The 18,518-nt window shown below is 36.6% G+C and overlaps 3 protein-coding genes across 16 annotated transcripts in view; all 3 read right to left on the bottom strand.

Annotated features, from left to right (window-relative positions):
* Positions 1-560: 560 nt before the first annotated feature.
* Positions 561-5,212, bottom strand: LOC127797648 (probable nucleolar protein 5-2). Of its 3 annotated transcripts, none has more exons than XM_052330736.1 (9): positions 5,150-5,212; positions 4,881-4,984; positions 4,747-4,788; positions 3,467-3,646; positions 3,207-3,371; positions 2,420-2,620; positions 1,542-2,039; positions 1,313-1,447; positions 561-1,226 (listed from the first exon to the last, which is right to left on the bottom strand). In XM_052330736.1, exons 2-9 carry the CDS (start codon positions 4,956-4,958, stop codon positions 810-812), a joined length of 1,716 nt encoding a protein of 571 aa, XP_052186696.1. In that variant the 5' UTR covers positions 4,959-4,984; positions 5,150-5,212; the 3' UTR covers positions 561-809. The 3 variants fall into 3 exon arrangements, with proteins under 3 accessions (XP_052186696.1, XP_052186712.1, XP_052186704.1); XM_052330752.1 differs by lacking the exon at positions 5,150-5,212 and adding an exon at positions 5,100-5,135; XM_052330744.1 differs by lacking the exon at positions 5,150-5,212 and having other exon boundaries at positions 4,881-5,080.
* A 1,199-nt stretch (positions 5,213-6,411) lies between these two features.
* LOC127797641 (pentatricopeptide repeat-containing protein At3g12770-like) lies at positions 6,412-9,123 on the bottom strand. Its single transcript, XM_052330723.1, has one exon. It carries the CDS (start codon positions 9,048-9,050, stop codon positions 6,591-6,593), a length of 2,460 nt encoding a protein of 819 aa, XP_052186683.1. The 5' UTR covers positions 9,051-9,123; the 3' UTR covers positions 6,412-6,590.
* A 1,237-nt stretch (positions 9,124-10,360) lies between these two features.
* Positions 10,361-18,518, bottom strand: part of LOC127801914 (uncharacterized) — a 32,277-nt gene continuing 24,119 nt past the window's right edge. For 2 of the 12 annotated variants that reach the window (XM_052337449.1, XM_052337456.1), the window contains 8 exons: positions 17,823-17,918; positions 17,625-17,690; positions 17,448-17,486; positions 17,232-17,366; positions 15,260-15,621; positions 14,583-14,676; positions 14,124-14,318; positions 10,361-11,776 (listed from right to left, as the gene is read on the bottom strand). In XM_052337449.1, the coding sequence (XP_052193409.1) occupies positions 11,678-11,776; positions 14,124-14,318; positions 14,583-14,676; positions 15,260-15,621; positions 17,232-17,366; positions 17,448-17,486; positions 17,625-17,690; positions 17,823-17,918 (1,086 nt within the window). In that variant the 3' untranslated portion in view covers positions 10,361-11,677. The remainder of the gene's footprint in view (positions 11,777-14,123; positions 14,319-14,582; positions 14,677-15,259; positions 15,622-17,231; positions 17,367-17,447; positions 17,487-17,624; positions 17,691-17,822; positions 17,919-18,518) is intronic. The other 10 variants (XR_008023237.1, XR_008023236.1, XR_008023231.1 and 7 more) reach the window with 10 other exon arrangements.

Below are 18,518 nucleotides of genomic sequence, written 5' to 3'. Positions count from 1 at the left end.
TGTCGTGACTTTGTAAAAGGACACTACAATTTAGCCACCAACAAATAATTTTATCATAGCTATCAAAGCTCAATTTGAAACAAAATTAAAATAAAAAAGGTGATGCCATTTTAAAAATATATATATATATATATATTAAAATAATTCATACTTATAAAAACATCATCATAATTTCTAAAGAAACCAAGAGGAAGAACACCACATACCTATGCGTCTATAGAAACCCTCTGCAAAAAGCTTTCCATATACTTTTCTCGCAGCATGTGTTTCCCCAGTATTTGGCCTGCATTGACCAAAGAGGAGTAACTATTTCCCTGTTTCTTATACATTCTTTGTGTTGCTCCATTTCTGGAAAGCGCAATATGTACACGAAAAAGAGAAGACCTGCAAACTTCAAATCAATAATTTTTATTTACAGATTTACTAGTCGCAAAAGATAAAGCCACCAATCAAACTCACAGCTTGATAGCTACGTCTGCAGGAAGGTCAAGGCATAGGTACTTAAAAGGAAGATGCAATCAAGTTCAACAGAGATCCACATGAACAGCAGAGCTCACATATGCAAAAGGCATATTAGCAAGCCCCATTCTAGATTCAGCAACTGCAATCAAACAGACAGTGATATTCCCTCGATTCAATCAGCCTCTTACAACAAGAAAAACAAAATGGAAAATACAGTTAAGAGATAACTGCAGGATCCACAGGGACATAGGGAGACGTTAACGTGGAGCAAAATTGTACAAATAAAAAACCTAATTCACTGCCTAAGACGCACAAAATTGTTTGGTACATTTAACTATTCTCAATTTTCATTCCTCACTTCTGTTTTTTTTCTTCTTTTTCTCCTTCTTGCTTGGAGTTTTGGTCTCTTCTTCTTCAGCTTCGGCATGCTTTCTCTTCTTTTTCTTCTTCTCTCCTCCATTAATTTCACCCTCATTCTGCAACTCAGTACTCTCAGCTGAATGTTTCTTCTTCTTCTTCTTCTTCTTTTCTTTCTTAGCTATCTCTTCACTTTCTAGCTCTGCACCTCCCTCCTCGTCCTCTGCATGAGCCTTCTTCTTTTTCTTCTTTTCTTTCTTCTCTCCGTCTGTAGCAGGAGCCTGATCTCCTGTCTCAACCTGAGATGGTTCTGATTCTTTATTGGTCTCACCTGGGACCACTTCTTCCTTTTGCTCAGCTGCTGATTCTGTCAGGCCTAGTGTAGAATCGGCTAAAGCATTGTAGACCTATATGAAACGAAAGAAGAGTTAATTCCTCCTGCCCAAATTGACAGAAATCACAAAAGAGGAAGTACATAAAATTAACAGCGGACCTTGGCAGTGGTTATCATTGCCCCTGCCCCCTTCTTACGGTCCTTGTCATAAAATACTATCTTAGGTTTTCCTTTAGCTGACCCAGCAGAACGACCCAGTTCTCTGCCTTCCAGATTTCTTAGTCGTGCTTCAAGCTACCAAAAATGGGGAGAAAAGTTGCACATGTGATGATTTATAGAAGGGAACAAGCAATAGCAAAGAACTTGCACAAATCATAATCCATAGTACCTTGGCTCGATTCTCCAATCCCATGGAGTTATCTTCGCTATCTCCGAGAGCATCACATCTAATAGCCAACGCGGTCTTGGCAGCCAGTGATCGTGAAATTTTTCCTTTATGTTTTGGTGCTGCTTGACCAATCAAGGATGCATGGTAGATGAGGCCATATTTAGGAGTTGCATGTTTTGTCTTTAAGGCTCTGAAAAGGGCCTTTTCTGCACCAAGGACCTGAACAGTACTTCCGGGCTGTTTTGCAAGATTCAACAAGCTGCCTCCATGGGCAATGAGGCGAGCACCAACAAGTTCTCCAACAAGAGCAGTGAGATTTGGGGCAATGGTATTCATCCTGCTCCTTAGATAATCAAATAATTGAACTCTATACTCGGAGAGAGACAAAACTTGGTCACACAAGTCTATGATATTCATCAAATCAAGGTCACTGACTTCAGTTCCCATGGAAATCAGGGCTGCCTCTTTCAGTTCTGTTTCAACCTCTTCTGGCAGTATCTGCAAATATATAAAAAGCATCAGTATTGTCAATTTGTCATCCACCATGACCAGCACTTTGTTCGTATGATTACCTAGTTTCTTAGTTGCAGAAAATTGGTTATGCATATTAGAGCTAGAATAATTGAAACAAAACTTCAGGGTTCCATGCCGGCAGAAATGCAACAAGTTGCAGCACCATGCACTAACACATGTTCAGCAAAGCAAGCAAACATACATTTTGAGAAGAATCAATTGAGGATAGGTATGAAGAGACACCCCAAGGTGGATTTTGGGATGCAAATGTTTGCTATCCAATCTTACATGGCAATTAGTTCAACAGTTCAAATTGGAATGCTAGAAGCATTATTCTGATTAAGACAACAAAAACTAGAGACTACCTCAGAGAAATCAAGTCTTGCAGCATTTGAACGGCTGCCCATCAGCTTCACTGCCTTGGCATAAAGAATATTATCCTGTACAATCTTTGTAAGTTCAGGGAAATGCCAACCATACCATTCTCGAACTCTCATTGCATATGTGTTAAGTTCCTTATCAAGATCATCCAACAAGCCAATTGCCTGAATGATCATCGTATCCACCTGGAACAACAATAAATATCAAGTCACAGGACTGAGAAACCCATTTTTGGAAAAAGAGAAATATGTAAGAACTACAATACCGAAAGCAACGTTATAAGCTGCACAGTTGTCAGCCTGATAACTTATTTTGTTGAGGTACAATTGACTTCTGGACCAATTCTCACCATAAGGGAACAGATCCCACATTATCTTGTCAGTGCACACAAATATCAATGGAACAAAACAAGCCCCCTCCAGGCAGAAGCATAGCCTGACAAAAAATTAGCTATCTACTTGCAAAATTGAATATTGCCTCTACCACAAATATAAAAATTATTTATTTTTTATTTTCCCAGTATTATGGAAACCCTACCTTAAGGAGACAAACATGCAGCAATCACATGAAAAGTGGTTCAGTAGAGATTACAGCAAGTAAGCATTATTTAACCCTCCTGTGATGGCCTCATGGTCATCATTGAATATTCCAGTTAATTAACTTTTGTAAAGTGAAATGGCATCCATAATAAAGGAAACGCCAATCAATCAAATAAGACTAAACATGACAGAAATTTACATATCAGGAAAACAACAACAGTAATGGACTCACCTTATCAGGACTGAATTTCAACTTGTATCTAGATAGGCTATGAGATAAGCCCAAGCTCATTGGCGCTAAATCCTGACTAGGCAAACCAGATATGAGTTCTGTCAACTGGCTTCTCACCCCTCTCATCAGTTCCATCACAGCATTGTTGTGAACACATTCAATTTGCTATAAGACACAAATTCACCCAATGTAAGACAAAATAATAATTACAGTGTACTACCTTCTAATGAATAATGCTTCAGAGAAGATCATTAGCTCACCAGTTTCTCCTTAATGGTATTTCCAAGTTTAGAATCAGCCACAGCTAATGTCTCACCATCACAATGGGCACGCAATAACTTGCGCAGACCCTTGCTAGGTTTGCTCTCTATCAACAAGGTAGCTGCTGACAAGGCTTCTGATGTGTTCTCAAACTTGGAGAAAGCTTTTAGCTTTACAACCTAAAGTTGACAATGAACAAAGTGATGATTAGAACCTTTATTGTGGGAAAAATCACAAAGGCAGGCCATAGCAGACAACAACAACAACAACATATCCAGCTTTTATCCCACTATGTGAGGTCGGATACATGAATTCTAGACTTTTATGTGAGTTACGCTCCAACAAATAGTTTGTCTAGAATTCATATTTGGATCCGACTAGGGGTTTTACGCTGGCTATCGGCTACTTAACGCAACCCTTCTCCTTTATCCGGGCTTGAGACCGGCAGTGGATAACATCCCTTGGCGGAGTAATGATGAAATGAAGTTTCAACACCATCTTCATATGGAGAAGTGGGATCGGAGTAATGATGAAATGAAATTTCTCCAAATAAAATTTTTTTGGAGAAATTATCTGGTGCAGCTAAAGCATAAGTTAATTTTGGTATGCAAAAAGATGTCTAACATAGACACAACTCTGTTTCCAACCATCACATTTAACAATGCATCACAGTTTCAGAAATTTGACTGAAGTGCAGCAATAAATAAATGAACAGTTGACAACTTATAATACTTAAGGGAAAAAAAAAGGAACAGTAATAATAATAGTAAAATAAGAAGTCAAAATTTAATATGACATGCATATCAATAATGCGTTCAAATGGCATCCATGATATATCAGAAATTTCACATCCAAGAATACCAGAATTATCATGAGTCAGAACCAAAATAAAAGTTAGCATACAAAGAGTCACTATGGAATATGAAGAAATATGCACTTGGCAATTCACAAACACCTCGCAATCTTTAATTCTAACTACAGATTCACATCCCAATAAATGCAAAGGACAGTAGAGTAGACATAATGGAGGCAGCCAGAAAAACACAAGTGTTTATAATAACACTTGTCACAAAGCCCATACGTCCACCGTCACTATATCTTCATACTATAAAAATCCGAATAGGTATGTAAATCCCAGCCTACGCCTTTCCTCCAAGTGGGTATTTTTTCTTACACTTGAAGCATGGTTAAAATCAATAGATACTAAGCATAACCTATCCTATATGCGCAGTACATTACAGCATCTATGGGGATGAAACATGGGGGAGAATGAAAATACCTGTCTGGCAGACTCAGCCGTAGAGAACTCCTTCCCCAGATCCTGCAACACAAAACAAAAAGATTTAGTGAATAAACATACATAAAGCTTAAGTTCCTATAATTAACCAATAAACACGTTTTTACGTGAAATACCTCAACTTTGGATAGTTTGCCTTCATCCAATACTTTGAAAAGGGCAAAGCCCGCCGGCGTTTCGAACAACACAAGCATCGTTCAAGCCACAAAAACACCTGGAACTATCAAAAAGCAAAGTGATTATTAGCAATCGAACATCTCAAATCAATCGTTTAACCCCATTAAGACAGTGATATCAAAACGCAATGCTCTGCGCATTCGGCGTAAAACACTCACAAAATCGAGAAAAGATAAGCTATAGATATGGAAAAGGTAAGAATTCTCACTGGTTTCTCTGCTGCGTTTACAGACAGTTATGGAAGAAAGGACGGAGGGTCTAGGGTTTTAGAAGACTGGTCTACTGTGCTGAATCGGGAGGGTCGGGGTCAGACGACCCGGATAAGCCCAGTTCCCTTCCATTGGCATTGGGCCCGGGTGACCCGGACCCAACAGGCGACTTGACCCCGAGGGTAAAGTTTTTTAAATTATTTCCCCTGTAAAATAAATTTAACTAAATAAAATATTTAGACAAATTTCACCCAAACTTCAGGTGACTTTTTAAGATTTTATAGACACAGTCTCTGTATTTTATTTTTAGTTAATTTTTATTTTATTTTTAGTATTTCATATCTTTATAGTTTAATTTTAGGTAAATTATACCCTGTTTTGAATCATTTAGAAAGATATTTATTATAACCTGAAAAAGTCCTTAAAAATTCATATAATTTATTTATTTTTACTTGAAAATATCATTCAAATATATTTTTTAAACTTTTGTAATTTAAAATTATCTTAAAAGATTTCGTAGCTTAATTTTTTTAATATTAACTAGAAATATTTTTAAACTGATAGATAAAGTGTGTGCGAAAATAAAATAAACAATACAAACTTTTCAAAATATGTTCAAATTATAAAAATATCTATGCTAATATTTTTTAGTATTTAGGATAAAAAAAACATAAAAATCAATAAAAAATCTAATTTAAAATAGGAAAACAACTTCCCATCTACTATAAAGGAAGTCGTTCTCCCTTACCCTAAAGTGTCCCTCAACTTTCTTTACCTTAAAGTGCCTTAATTAGAGCTCTTTTTGTATTCGTCATAATCGTCCGTCTACATTGTCATATATTTCGTTATCGTTGTCCTTTTGCTTTACCTTTACTATCTACATCACCATCGTTATTTCTATTTGCCATTTGTCTCACCGTTGTTGTTTATGTTCACCATCAATGTCTGTATCACCATTTGGGTTGTTGTCTAAATCACTATTTACATCGTTAACTACCATTTGGCCTCATTGCCAACTCTTTTTCTCTCTTGTATTTTTCTTTATCTGATTCTTTATCTTTCTCTTTCTTTTTATTCAAGCCTCCAAATCTTTAAGTTAAATAAAAAAACAAAAAACACATTTCAAAAAATTATTTTCTTTTAAAAATTATTTTCTCTTAAAGAAAATACTTTCTTCCAAACAAACGAAACTTGAGTATAATTTGCCAATTCATTTTTGCCTATTCATTTTGAGTCTTTGATGTAATCAAGAAGTTCAAAAAGATTGATAGATTGAATTATAATCTCTAGTCACATGTCCTGGATCTTTAAGAGTGATTCGAGTAGTGACCACTATCTCATGACAAATATGAAATTATGAGTTTGAACCTTTCCATACTCTTTACTATTTATAGTTGTTTCACGTATGAACACACACACGAGTATCTTAGAGAAGGAGCTTCACCAATAATCACCACAAGAGCACTTGCCATCCAGGAAGTGATGAAAACGATTCAGATCTCTCACGATAATTTCTCTCTTCACTGTCTTTGACAAAGATTTTGTGAAATTATGGCAATCAACACAAACACGAAGATTCTTTGTGATTCTAATTGTACTTCCAGCTGGTGTGCTCATAAGTCCGAATGCTATTGCTAGTCTCTCGCTGTGACCCCATAGCAGCTTCACCTTCATCTGCTCATCCACATTGCGGAGAACACAACTAGTATCTGGGACATATCCACAAGCCTCTACCTCAAACCTTAAAGTCTCCAAAAACTGAGAAATTTCACCCCAATTTGGATGTGAATCATCACCAGCAAGAAATGCATGCACCTGGTTTCCCATTTCAATCAAGCTATACCCAGGTGTTTTCTTTAGCCCCTGTTTCCTCATGAGCTCTCGGACATAGTTCACTGCGTCCCACCTCTTGGCATGTGCATAAATGTTTGATAAAACAACATAGATTGTTGGGTTAACAGCATCTAACTGGAGCAATTTATCTGCAATTTCTACACCCATGTTGATGTTTTTGTGAGTTTGGCACCCACTCAACAAGGCTTCGAGTACGGCAACACCTGGCTCCAAAGGCATTCTTCTGATAAATGCCTCAGCTTCTTCAAGACGACCTGCTCGACCAAGAAGATCGACAAAGCAAGCATAGTGCTTCTCATTAGGCTTGATGTTAAGGTTCGCTTCCATGCAGTTAAACAGACAGATACCTTCATTCAGTAGCCCTGAATGACTACATGCAGCCAGAAGAGAAACAAGAGTAGCTTGATTTGGTTTGATGCCCTCCTCTATCATTCTACCATACAGGCTAAGAGCTTCACTCGCATGACCATGCATGCCATAGCCTGTTATCATAGAGTTCCACAAAATGACATCTTTACTGACACAGCCATTCTCAAAAACCCTTGCAGCAGAGTCCATTTTTCCACATTTAGCATACATATCAACTAGGGCTGTCATGCTTATCACATCAAAAGCAAAGCCACGGCGAATTAGATGAGCATGCACACTCCTTCCTTTTCTCAAAGAGCCCAAATGAGCACAAGAGTGAAGCAAGCTAACAAGAGTGAAAGAATTGGCAGTAACTCCCTCTTCTTGCATCTGATGAAATAATTTCAAGGCATCCTCAGCACGCCCATTTTGGGCTAACCCTGCCAACATAGCAGTCCATGTGATCACATTCTTATCTTTCATATCGTTAAATACAGAAGTTGCCAGCTGTAAGGCACCACATTTCAAATACAGATCAACAAGTGTAGTAGATAAAATAAGATTCAATTCGAGGCCCTTTCTTAGAATGAAACCATGAAGAAGCTTTCCACTTTCTAAGTCAGCTCTTTGTGAACATCCCTGAAGGAGGCTAACAATAGTTACTGAATTAAACCCACCCCCAGCATTAACTAATCTATGAAACAGGCCAAAGGATTCCTGTACAAAACCGTTTTGGACACATCCTGAGATCATTGCATTCCATGATACCAAACTTTTGTCAGGCATCCTCTCAAAAACCCATCGAGCACTCTGAATGTGACCCAATTTGCTATACATATCAACCAATGATGTGAGAACCCGAACATCCTCGCACATTCCAAGTCCAAGTACACATCCGTGAATGCACTTGGCAAGTTCTAAATTCCCAATCCCTGAACATGCCTGAATCAAGCACACCATAGTTATCGCGGTTTGCCCTATTCCATCATCACACATCTCAAAATACAGATCAATAGCCTCCTGAAAATAGCCTGTCTGCACATAACCTCCCATCATTGAATTCCAACAAACAATATCTCTATTTCGAATGCCATCAAACACCCTTTGTGCCTCATCAATACGGTCACATTTGACCAAAAAATTAATCACCGAACTTCCAAAAAACCGATCTCTGGCCATGCCAATTTCAGCAGCACTGCTGATTATTACCATCCCACTCTCATAATCCGACAAACCTGTACAAGCTTTTAGTGCTAATGTACAACTGCAACTATCAACCTCCAAATTACAACGACCCATCATCCAGAACAACGCGAGAGTCTCATCGTACCGCTCATTACGTAAATACCCATTCATCATGGCGTTACATAAGAACACTTCTGGGTGAGGAAATTGATCGAACGTGTGGCGGGCGGCTTCCAAACAACCACACTGGCAGTAGGCCCTCACAAGCTTGGCAGCAACAAAATGGTCCGAAGACAGTGCATTGGTGACGATTTGAGCATGTATCGTCTTGACCCCGACAAGGCACAGCGAGGATTGCTGCAAGAATGATAGGAGCTTGTCAACAAACAGAGGTGGCGATTCGTTGAATTGGAGAGGTCTGGCTGCTGAAGCATAGTTGGAGAAGAAAGAGGAGAGCAGTCTGAAGGGAATTCTGGGCGCGAAGACATTGGTATAAAGAAATGAACAACGCATGTATAGAAGTGAAATCAAATTCTTCAGGGTCTGCCTTGCTTTTATATCGATTCAACAATGATTCCGCTTCTCAGTTTCTTCTTCCTTTTAAGGACTTCCCATCTCTTAATTTTATATTTTATAATAATAATAAAATAATTTTTGTGTATCTTAAAATAATTATTAAATTTTTTATTTTCTTAAAAAAAATTCTATAAAAAATTATCACGTTGCAATATATAAAATAAAAAATATAAATAAATCTTCGCTTGACATTTTAAAGACTATGTATATATAAAATTTTTATAAATAAAAAAAAAAAAAACTAGAATTTTTCCAGAAGTTGAAACAACTTAGAAGAAAATTCAATGTTCAGAAACAATGGTTACTAATAACTGTCGCTTACAATTATTGTTTATTATTTTTGTATTTTTATTATTATTATATATATATATATATTGCATCAGATTTTTTAAGAGAAAATAAAATTGTGACAAAATTAAGAGTTTAATGATTATTATTATAAAATAAATGAAAATATAAAATTCATAAATCAATAATGCTATTTAGCCGATCGCTTTTCATGGTTTTCCTATCCTTTCCTTTCCAGACAATTTTTTAGTTCAACCATTATTAATAATTTGGTCCAAAACCACAAGACATATTAATTTGGAAAAGTATAATCTGATTTGTAAGTTCAGAGACATATTAAACCATTTATAGTTTGATTTCAATTTGAGAAATCAAAGCAGAACCCGTAAATTGTATGATTTTAGTATATATTTTTTTTTATAAAAATAACATACATAAGTATAATAATATAATTATTATATATAGTACTTTCTTTTTACATTTGTCTTTTCTATTATGTTAAAAGACATATTTTTAATTATTCCATTTTATTTAATTAAAATTGAAAGGTGATTTTATAGTTTGATTTGATTTTAACTACAAAAAATAATTTAATTTAATTTGTGAGTAAAAGCCAAAACTTTTGGCTTTCAAACTACATCATCTAGCAACCCCCATCCATAAACTAGTTACCCATTCATTCATCTGTCACAATATTATTAATTTTTCTCATTAAATAACAACTAAAAGAAAGCAACAAAATATTTTAGATATGATCAGATCAATCCAAAACTCTAAATCCAATTACACACATTATTATACCATCCTTCCAAAACTAAAACTAAATGAAGCTTCTAGATTTTTGACTTTGAATAAAAGTATGAAGTATGATCAATCCGTGCTTTACCTTTTAACATGGGAAGTGTTGATCTCAAGCACAGCCTACACTACGAGAGCAGTATAGTAGTAGTACACGAAGATCAATACAAACTACTGAAATTTGTTAAGTGATGCTTTGCAGCCAAGAGTTTTTTGTTGACACATTTAAATCCACCTCTCTCCCATTATAGTAGTAACCATGTACAGAAGCAAGCAAAGATCAGAGAAGCCAAAGAACAAAAACCAAAGATGTATTGCTAATTTGCTATCATCGAGCAACTACTTTGACCAAAAGTCCACTGTATTATTTCCAGGGAAAACTCAAAATCACCTCCATTACCAGCAGTGTGGTTTTGCTAGCTACTGTACCCCACAATACATCATTTTCTTTCTCACCAAGATTTCTACACCGTATTATATATGCTACAGGTCGGTCCCCTCGGGATGCTCCTTATGCCCACCAAGATTTCGGAGTAGAAAAACCTTCCATCGCATTTCCAAACTCAGCCCACGAGACATTCACTGTGTTCCAAACTCAGCTGCTTGTTTGTTGGCTAGACAGCTCAAAATTCCTATACCAATTGTTCAACTAGAAATTTTTGCCCAAGGTTTCTCGACACTACAGATCGAGCGTACTGCTAAATTGAGCAACTGAAAGGCTACCCAGCTTTACAATAAAGCAATAAATGAATCTGACCAACACAACCACCACTAGAACCCACTCCAGTGCTTTCTACAAACCCCCAAAATCTTCATTACCAAAGGTCTTGTTCAAAACCCTACAAACATTAAGAAACAACATAAGAGATAGTATCAGAATGCGACCGATATTCCTCTACTTATAGTAACGGCTAGTTTCAAGGTCAAGATATATGTTTCAAACAAAATTTTACAGATTGACTTGACCCGGTCAACTTCACAATAGACTGCTAAGCATATCCCATCTCCATAGTTTTTGGCTTAGTATAGGATTAACTTGCAATGTTTCAGAACAAAAATGATAATACCAGATAGATGACATCTGATCTGCAAGGCAAGAGTACAGAATTCACTGTTGCGGCACTAGAGATGAATAACTAAAACGAAATTAAGGCAACAGTTCGAATCAAATGAACAAAAGATGCAGCATCCCTTGTCTTGGTTATTTTACCATTGTGTGCCTTCACATGATGGATTCTTGTAATTGGTTCATCACCTTAAAATAATCACCCAGAAGAAAAACAAGAGGAATTATATCCTCCAACGAGCAGTGACACTAAGAAATAGTAAAGGGGAAACTCAAGACTAACTAAATGCTTGGAAATGCAACATATACGGTTTACAGCACCAAATTGCAAATAAGAAAAATTTGAGGAACGCAAACAAAATACCATTCACATGGAAGCAAGCCTATACTCATCACCTGGATGGCCATGGTATCACCTGCTTTGGACCACTCGATAGTTAAGGACAAGGTCCTCTGCCTTCTTCCATATATAGGTCCGGACTGTTGCTAGGCTCATGTCAGGGGATAAGACCTGGATAAGAAACAGAAGTCACAACAGTTTCACATCGCCAGAGTTATTAACATGTGAAAAATCCTAAAAATGGATCAGATAATTCTTGAAATCCCCAAAGCAAAAGAAATCTGAGTACATGAAAGGAAAAAAAAAACAACTTAAGATATGAGAATGATAGATTCCCAGAGGTTAAATCGAGATTCAAATCATGAATCGACTTAGTCATTTTGCTAATCAAGAATCAAGAATTGAATCAAACCATAAAATTCAGTATATATATTTTTAACTAATAAATATATAAAATTCAAGTATAAATCTCATAGTACTCAACAAAAAAATAATAAATATTTATATAAAATATCTAATACCCTAAAAGTACTAAATAAATAAATAAAAGCATATCCGTTACTAAGATCATCATCTTCTAGGTTCTAACTAATCATCCTCTCAAAGTCATTATCAATACTTCACCATTACCATTCAGGGCAAGTATATCCTCTTGTTCTTATACTTAATTTTCTTTATCTTCTTTCTCCTTAGCATCAATAAGTTTAATTTTTTTCACCTTCAACAGCTTACCGTTTATTTTTTCTATCAATCCTTAAATTCTTTGAACACACATAAAGCATAAATACCATTAGAAGATTAATGGGTGTTCAGATTTTTCTACTTTTATTTCTACATTTTGGTTTGATAAGAATTACCAATTCACGATTCACTTCCAATTCTTTCCAATTTTTTATTCTCCTATAGATTTGAATTGGTTTAGTTCAAAATTGTATTGAATTGCATGATTCAAATCGCAAAATTGTGCAATTCTAACAACTGTGTAGATTACTAAAATGCATTTTGCAGTACAAGTGGAATACAACTTCAGAAAATAAAAGTCAAAATGCACCACAACATTATTGTCACTCATGCTTATCTAAGAGATAATCAGGCAAAGAAAAGCCAATTATGAAAACACGAGGAAAAGTGATTTTAGATGGAAAATAAATGCATATGCTCATAATCTTCATGTAATCCTCCACATGCATTCATTAATTTGAATGGAATAAATGAACCGAAACATTAAAGAGACCAGATGGAATGCATAATCATAGTTACTGGGAACGTGGTATGTTTTGGGTTGGGGTATAGGAATAGGTACAGGTACACTAGTATGCTAAGTTTGTCATATGGAGAGGATAGTCATATGTCATGCTAGGGTTGGGCTAAGGTTTAGAAAGGGAATTGAGAAAATTAAGAGAGCGAGAGAGCAGAATTTGGAGGGAGAGCTCAGATGAAAGGGAGGGAGACAGCAAGAAAGAAGGAGAATGTTTGAGAGAAAGGGAGAGAAAGATATTAGAAAGTGAGGAGATAACAGAAAATATTCACTTCATTTCTCAACATGAATTCCACTCTTCAGTACAACTGTATGGCCTCACATGGCCTCACAGCCCATGCACCCATGTGCAGTACAAGCAGAAATCATAACCACCTATAGCTAAGGACAAATATCTATAACAGAAAGGAAAAGAAAATTACAATTACTGGCCTTTGAGTGTGACATCATATTTGGTTCATTAATTCTGGTTGGGTATGTTTTACAATTGTTCTGGGGTTGAAATTACTTGGATTGATACTTCACTATTATAGAAGTTGGTTTTTGTTGTTTTGCTTTGAATTCCTTTTTATGTTCTTTTTACAACTTATGGAATAAAGAATCCTACGCAAACAAAGTTAGGTTTGAATATAATTCAAAATGCAACAGAATATATAAGAAAGTGAGATATGCAAGATTTATTTTCTCTAATTTCTTTGAAAATTATTCTGACTTCAGGTTACTTCCCTTGTTCTTAATTGTTTTACCTAAACACACGCATCACATGGGATCCCCATTCTTGGGGATCTGGATTGCATTCCTTGTGATCCTGAGACGCAAAAGAACCACAATCCGTAACTTGTGATCCGAAACACGGTTCAAGGGGGGTTAGGAGGGAACTCAGTAATTATGGGCTTAATCCAGTGCATAATAAAAATTCAAGGATTTAAACCATCACTGGAAATGTAACAAATTCTAAGTTCCATCTCCTCACAACACCTTTCCTCCATCCCCCCTCCACCACCCCCACCAAATTTTTATTTCCAAGAAATACAACTAAAATTGAATTTTCCAAAACAGAAGATAAATCATGCAATGATTTTACATGTTGACGACAAAAATCCACGAGGAACACTTAGAAGAGTAGCACATTGGTTACTGTGTCCAGTGAGAAGTGAGGTACAATGAATTGATAGACTGGAAGATGTAGGAGTACTCTTAGATATTATGGAAAAGCTCATTCATTATCCATATCCTCATGACAAAAAAATATTCACTTGCCTGATTATTGCACAAGATCTCTATAGAAGGCTTTAGCTTTTGCCAAGACTTCAACCCAGGCCGGAAAGAACCATCCCCTCCCACAACTGGATGCTGTAGCTGGCCTCCAGGTGGTCCAGGAGCAAAAGTGGAATCAGCTTCCATGCCATCCAACGGTTTTTCGAGAACCAACTTTTCAATGACATAGTTAATGACCTGCAAGACAAATCAGAAGAGTTCACTTACATTTGAATACGTGCTCAGCAACTCTAGATAATAGAAAAGAGAAAATTTAAACTTGATATTTTCACAATAGAGTCAGTTAACAAGCTGATCTTAAGCTGTTAATACTAACAGCTCTTGCATCTTTTTCCACAAGCATATTATTCCATGCCTGATGAAGCAGAAATTCACTTTTTATGTCCTTGTGTATACATACACAAAAGAAAAAACAAACAAAAAAGAATATATGACTCTTACTTTATGTATCCTCAGTATGCGGGGTGCACTCAGTTTCCCTTGCGTGAGAATCTGTATGGCTGAACCGTCACAAGGATGTAAATAAAAGCTGCATCTGCAGAAATCAGGAAATATTCAAATGATGAACATGCTAAAATTGGTTGGTGCAGAAATTCAAATGGTAACAATTTCAGGAATAACCAGAGAATGGTTTTGTTAAGAAGTATCGACTTCTGGACTAGAATAAGGGGGAAAAAGAGTCGTCCATTGTGTAAACAGGACAGAACTGGGTAAAAGGCAAAGGAGGTATTTAAGGAAACAAGAAAGATCAAAGCAGCAGCTGGAAAGGGTGTCATAGCTTTAGTGGATACTAGTTTCCTGTGAAAGAGTTCATTAACCTCATACTGGTGCTTTTCGCTTTTATCATCTTGTTGGTTTGGAAGAGATGTGGGATAATCATATCTGGCAAAAGTAATTTTAACCTTTCCCAAATATCAAATAAACGTTTTGCCACCACAGCAAGGATAGAGGCTTCATACAGACATGAGAAATAACATACAAAGAAAGGTAAGCAATTGCGCTGCATGGAGCAGACATTTCCAAGCATTTAATAGTGAACTGACACTGAGTTCATTTAAGGAAAGTTCTCCAGTCCAAACCCAAATTGAGTAAGGAAAATACAATAAACAGATAATTACTTGGTATTTTCCCGGGGAGGCAGGCGATTATTCAATACACAATCCAGACACCACCAAGGAAAATCTTTCTCATCTTCAGTTCCATCTAAGTCTGTAATTTTCTTTCTCCATTGACCACCTTGAGAGCCCTCGGTGATAATGGAAGGTGGGGAAGCTGTTGAAAATTGAAATGGGGGATAAACCACTGAATCATTTTCAGGATTACCATCTACCTCAACCCTTGGAAGTGTAAGGCTCCTGGAAGAAATATCCTTGCAAGAGGGAACTTCTCCATTGGCTGAAGCTTGGGGTCCAAATCTCTGCCTTCTCTTGCCTAACCAATGAACCAACAGCCCCTTAAGGGTTTCGCGAGCCAAATTAACCTGCAGATTAACAAGGTCAATGCAATATATGAATTCATGCTGATAAACCCACAGAAAAGCAACATTAGAGAGTTTCCAAGTCATCATGTGGGGTACCCAATATTCCCTCTTTCTGTCATTAAACTATCTACCAGAAACTATCCAGCAGTGAAGGGTGTGGCGTGCCTGCACAATCTTAGCTAAAGACTGATGTCCAAATTTACCCATACTTATCTTAAACGAGAAGATGATCCTATATCTAGTGGAATCAAAGCTTGTAATTGTCATTGTTGCTGCTGTTATTTCTTTTACACAAAGTTGAGTCTAGGTAGCAATGGTGAGGAAGCTCCTTTGTCACTTTGTGACCAAAAGGTCACAGATTGAAGTTGTGAAAATAGTCTTTTTCAAAGAAATGGTAAGGTGGTGTACAAAGACAACCTCCACAACCGTCGCAAAGGGAGTCTCGTGCATTGAATGCCCTTTTTGTTTCTTTTACACTTACCAAATTTAGCATACTCTGTAGACTGAATAGGGAGACTTGGTCATAAATATGTTTACACTCTCCAACGGCGCAAGCTTGTCTCATTCTCCAGACGAAAACCTCACATTTGAAAAACTCACAAAATGGTTTTCACTATTTGATTCCAAATACAGAAACGTGGAGGAAAAGATAGATTAATTTTTTCAAGTGGTTTCAAGAAGGATCATGATGGCAAAATTGTTTCCAATTCCCAAATCCAGGAGTGGTTTTTACTTTTTAAAGCTCATAGTCAGATGAAAACCTCTCAGAATCAATTTGTGGAGGTGATGAGGCCACATGGTCCCAGCTCCAATAGATCCAACTTTAAAGTTTAAGAGATAAAATTTAAAAATATGAGTTTTATTTATTGTTTTCTTTTTATTTGTTTTCAAATTTTGTATTCATGTCAGTTCACCCAAATTTTGAAGTTTATTATATAATTATGTAAGAGGTTTTAATTTTTTATTTTTAAATCATAGTAATACTATATAAATCATTTAATAAAAATATATCCCAGTTCAACAGCGGTGATTCATGACCTGTCCCTTTCCAATTCAACACCCGGTGTCTCTATAATAGGCATTAGTGATGTAATCAGAGAAGGTGACTCCCTCCCAAATTTTCTTCTCCTCCATTTTTTGCAATCTTTCAGCTATCTGCATCAGACTGGGAATACTGTATTTTGTCCCCTAGCATAACTGGTCAATCTCATACCCTATTAGGACCTCATTAGTAGTCCCATTAGTCCTCCCCCCCCCCAAAAAAAAAAAAAAAATTGCCAACCTAAACACATGAATCTTATAGCATGTGACCACCCAAATGTTAGTGTAGCTAGCAATTGAAAGGTAATCTCGGACTCATAAAGTGATGTTTCCAAACCCTCCTACCACTAAGCTACCAACTTGGGTTGTTTTATGCCACTTACTTTACTCACCAATAAAAATGATTCAAGCCACATTTTCCGTACATATCAAAATTAGTCGTATGATGTGAAGACCGAAGCTACAATAGCAGTTTATCATTGGTCATGATACTCTTCCATATCCCCCCCCCCCACACACACACACAAAAAGTCAAACTAAATGGATGAAAAGAAAGAGCAGGCTCATACCTTGTCATCCTCAGGTTTCCCAACAATGTTAAGGTCAGCTGAGTACATCTCTGCAGAAAAGCACTGAGGTGTATCCAAATGGACAGACAAGCTTCCAAGCCTCGTATCCACAGTAAACCATGCGGGAATGCTTACCTGAAGAACTCAAGTCAAAAGGATAATCCACCAGAACCCCTCTACTTAAGACTCATTGCTTAATTGATAGCATCCACTTACCATCTCAAACAGTTCTTCCTTTTTCTCCTCAAACGAAACCTAAAGCAAAAGGCACAATCAAGTTAGTTTAAGAAATAGAATTTCAACATGACAACCCCACCCTTTCCCCAGCCAGATATATTTAACACAAGGTGAAATCAACTATGAAAAAATTACAAAAAGAAAGTCATATGCCACCTCTCCATAGTCTTTGATTACAACACCCCTGGTGATCTCCCACAGCTTAACTGATCCAGCGGCATCCTATCAATACAAATTTCTTGTGTCGGTTACCAGAATTGTGTTCACCATTATGAATGCTCAACCTCCAAAGCAGCGTTAGGTATTGAAAGATGTGACTGATCAATGAAAATAGTGTACAGTTAACAGAATTACCTGAGTTAGGACATGTCTCCTGTTATTTAGAATTTCATGCTTCACTATTCCCGGAGTGCCAGGAATGGTTAAGGATGGTTCTTTATACACAGGAACCTACAAGATAGTTTAACTCGGAACTAAGTTAACAAAACTAGACATACAGCATTCACAAGAAACATATAAGTAACTCCAGCCTGCCAACAAGTAATAATAGCTTGTTCAAAGCTAATATCATGAGTCATGATGAAAGATAATATGAAAACAATCAAAACAAAAGTCCCCTAGATGGTAGATTCTGTTTCCCCTTTAAGAACATCTTTGATACTATTTCACTGAAAAATACCAGCAGGCTGTATTGCTTGTAACCCATGTTCAAGAGAATACTGCTATAACTAGTAAGGCACATAAATTTCACTGTTGTTTGCTGAGTGATCTCGTTTCGCAACTTGAATCTCCAAACAATAAATTGTAACCTTGAGACATCAAGTCAAGCCAGTGAGACCCCATTCTTTAAGAATAGGATTGGAAAGACCTGAAGTTGACTTTGGTCTCAGTTGTCTGCATATTATTAATCCACGTTGAAATTTCCAACAGCTAATTGCTATAACTTAAATGCATACATTGTTCACATTAATTAATAAAAATAGCACTCCTTCTATCATTAAACCTCTTTAAAGTTTCAAGCAATGTTGTTAATTTGCTTCCAAGAATGAA

Source organism: Diospyros lotus, chromosome 1 (assembly GCF_014633365.1).
Source record: "Diospyros lotus cultivar Yz01 chromosome 1, ASM1463336v1, whole genome shotgun sequence".
In the NCBI taxonomy this organism is placed as follows: Eukaryota; Viridiplantae; Streptophyta; class Magnoliopsida; order Ericales; family Ebenaceae; genus Diospyros; species Diospyros lotus.
The sequence above is the reverse complement of the archived record's forward strand: the minus strand, read 5'-3'. Positions and strand labels throughout refer to the sequence as shown.

What these genes read in the sequence shown, in the direction of transcription:
- LOC127797648 (XM_052330736.1), bottom strand. Translation starts at nt 4,958, where the DNA reads ATGCTTGTGTTGTTCGAAACGCCGGCGGGCTTTGCCCTTTTCAAAGTA. An exon ending in GCAAACTATCCAAAGTTGAG is followed by an intron (nt 4,789 to 4,880) that starts GTATTTCACGTA and finishes TTTGTGTTGCAG; the next exon opens with GATCTGGGGAAGGAGTTCTC. An exon ending in TGAAATTCAGTCCTGATAAG is followed by an intron (nt 2,621 to 3,206) that starts GTGAGTCCATTA and finishes TTGTTGTTCCAG; the next exon opens with GTGGATACGATGATCATTCA.
- LOC127797641 (XM_052330723.1), bottom strand. Translation starts at nt 9,050, where the DNA reads ATGCGTTGTTCATTTCTTTATACCAATGTCTTCGCGCCCAGAATTCCC.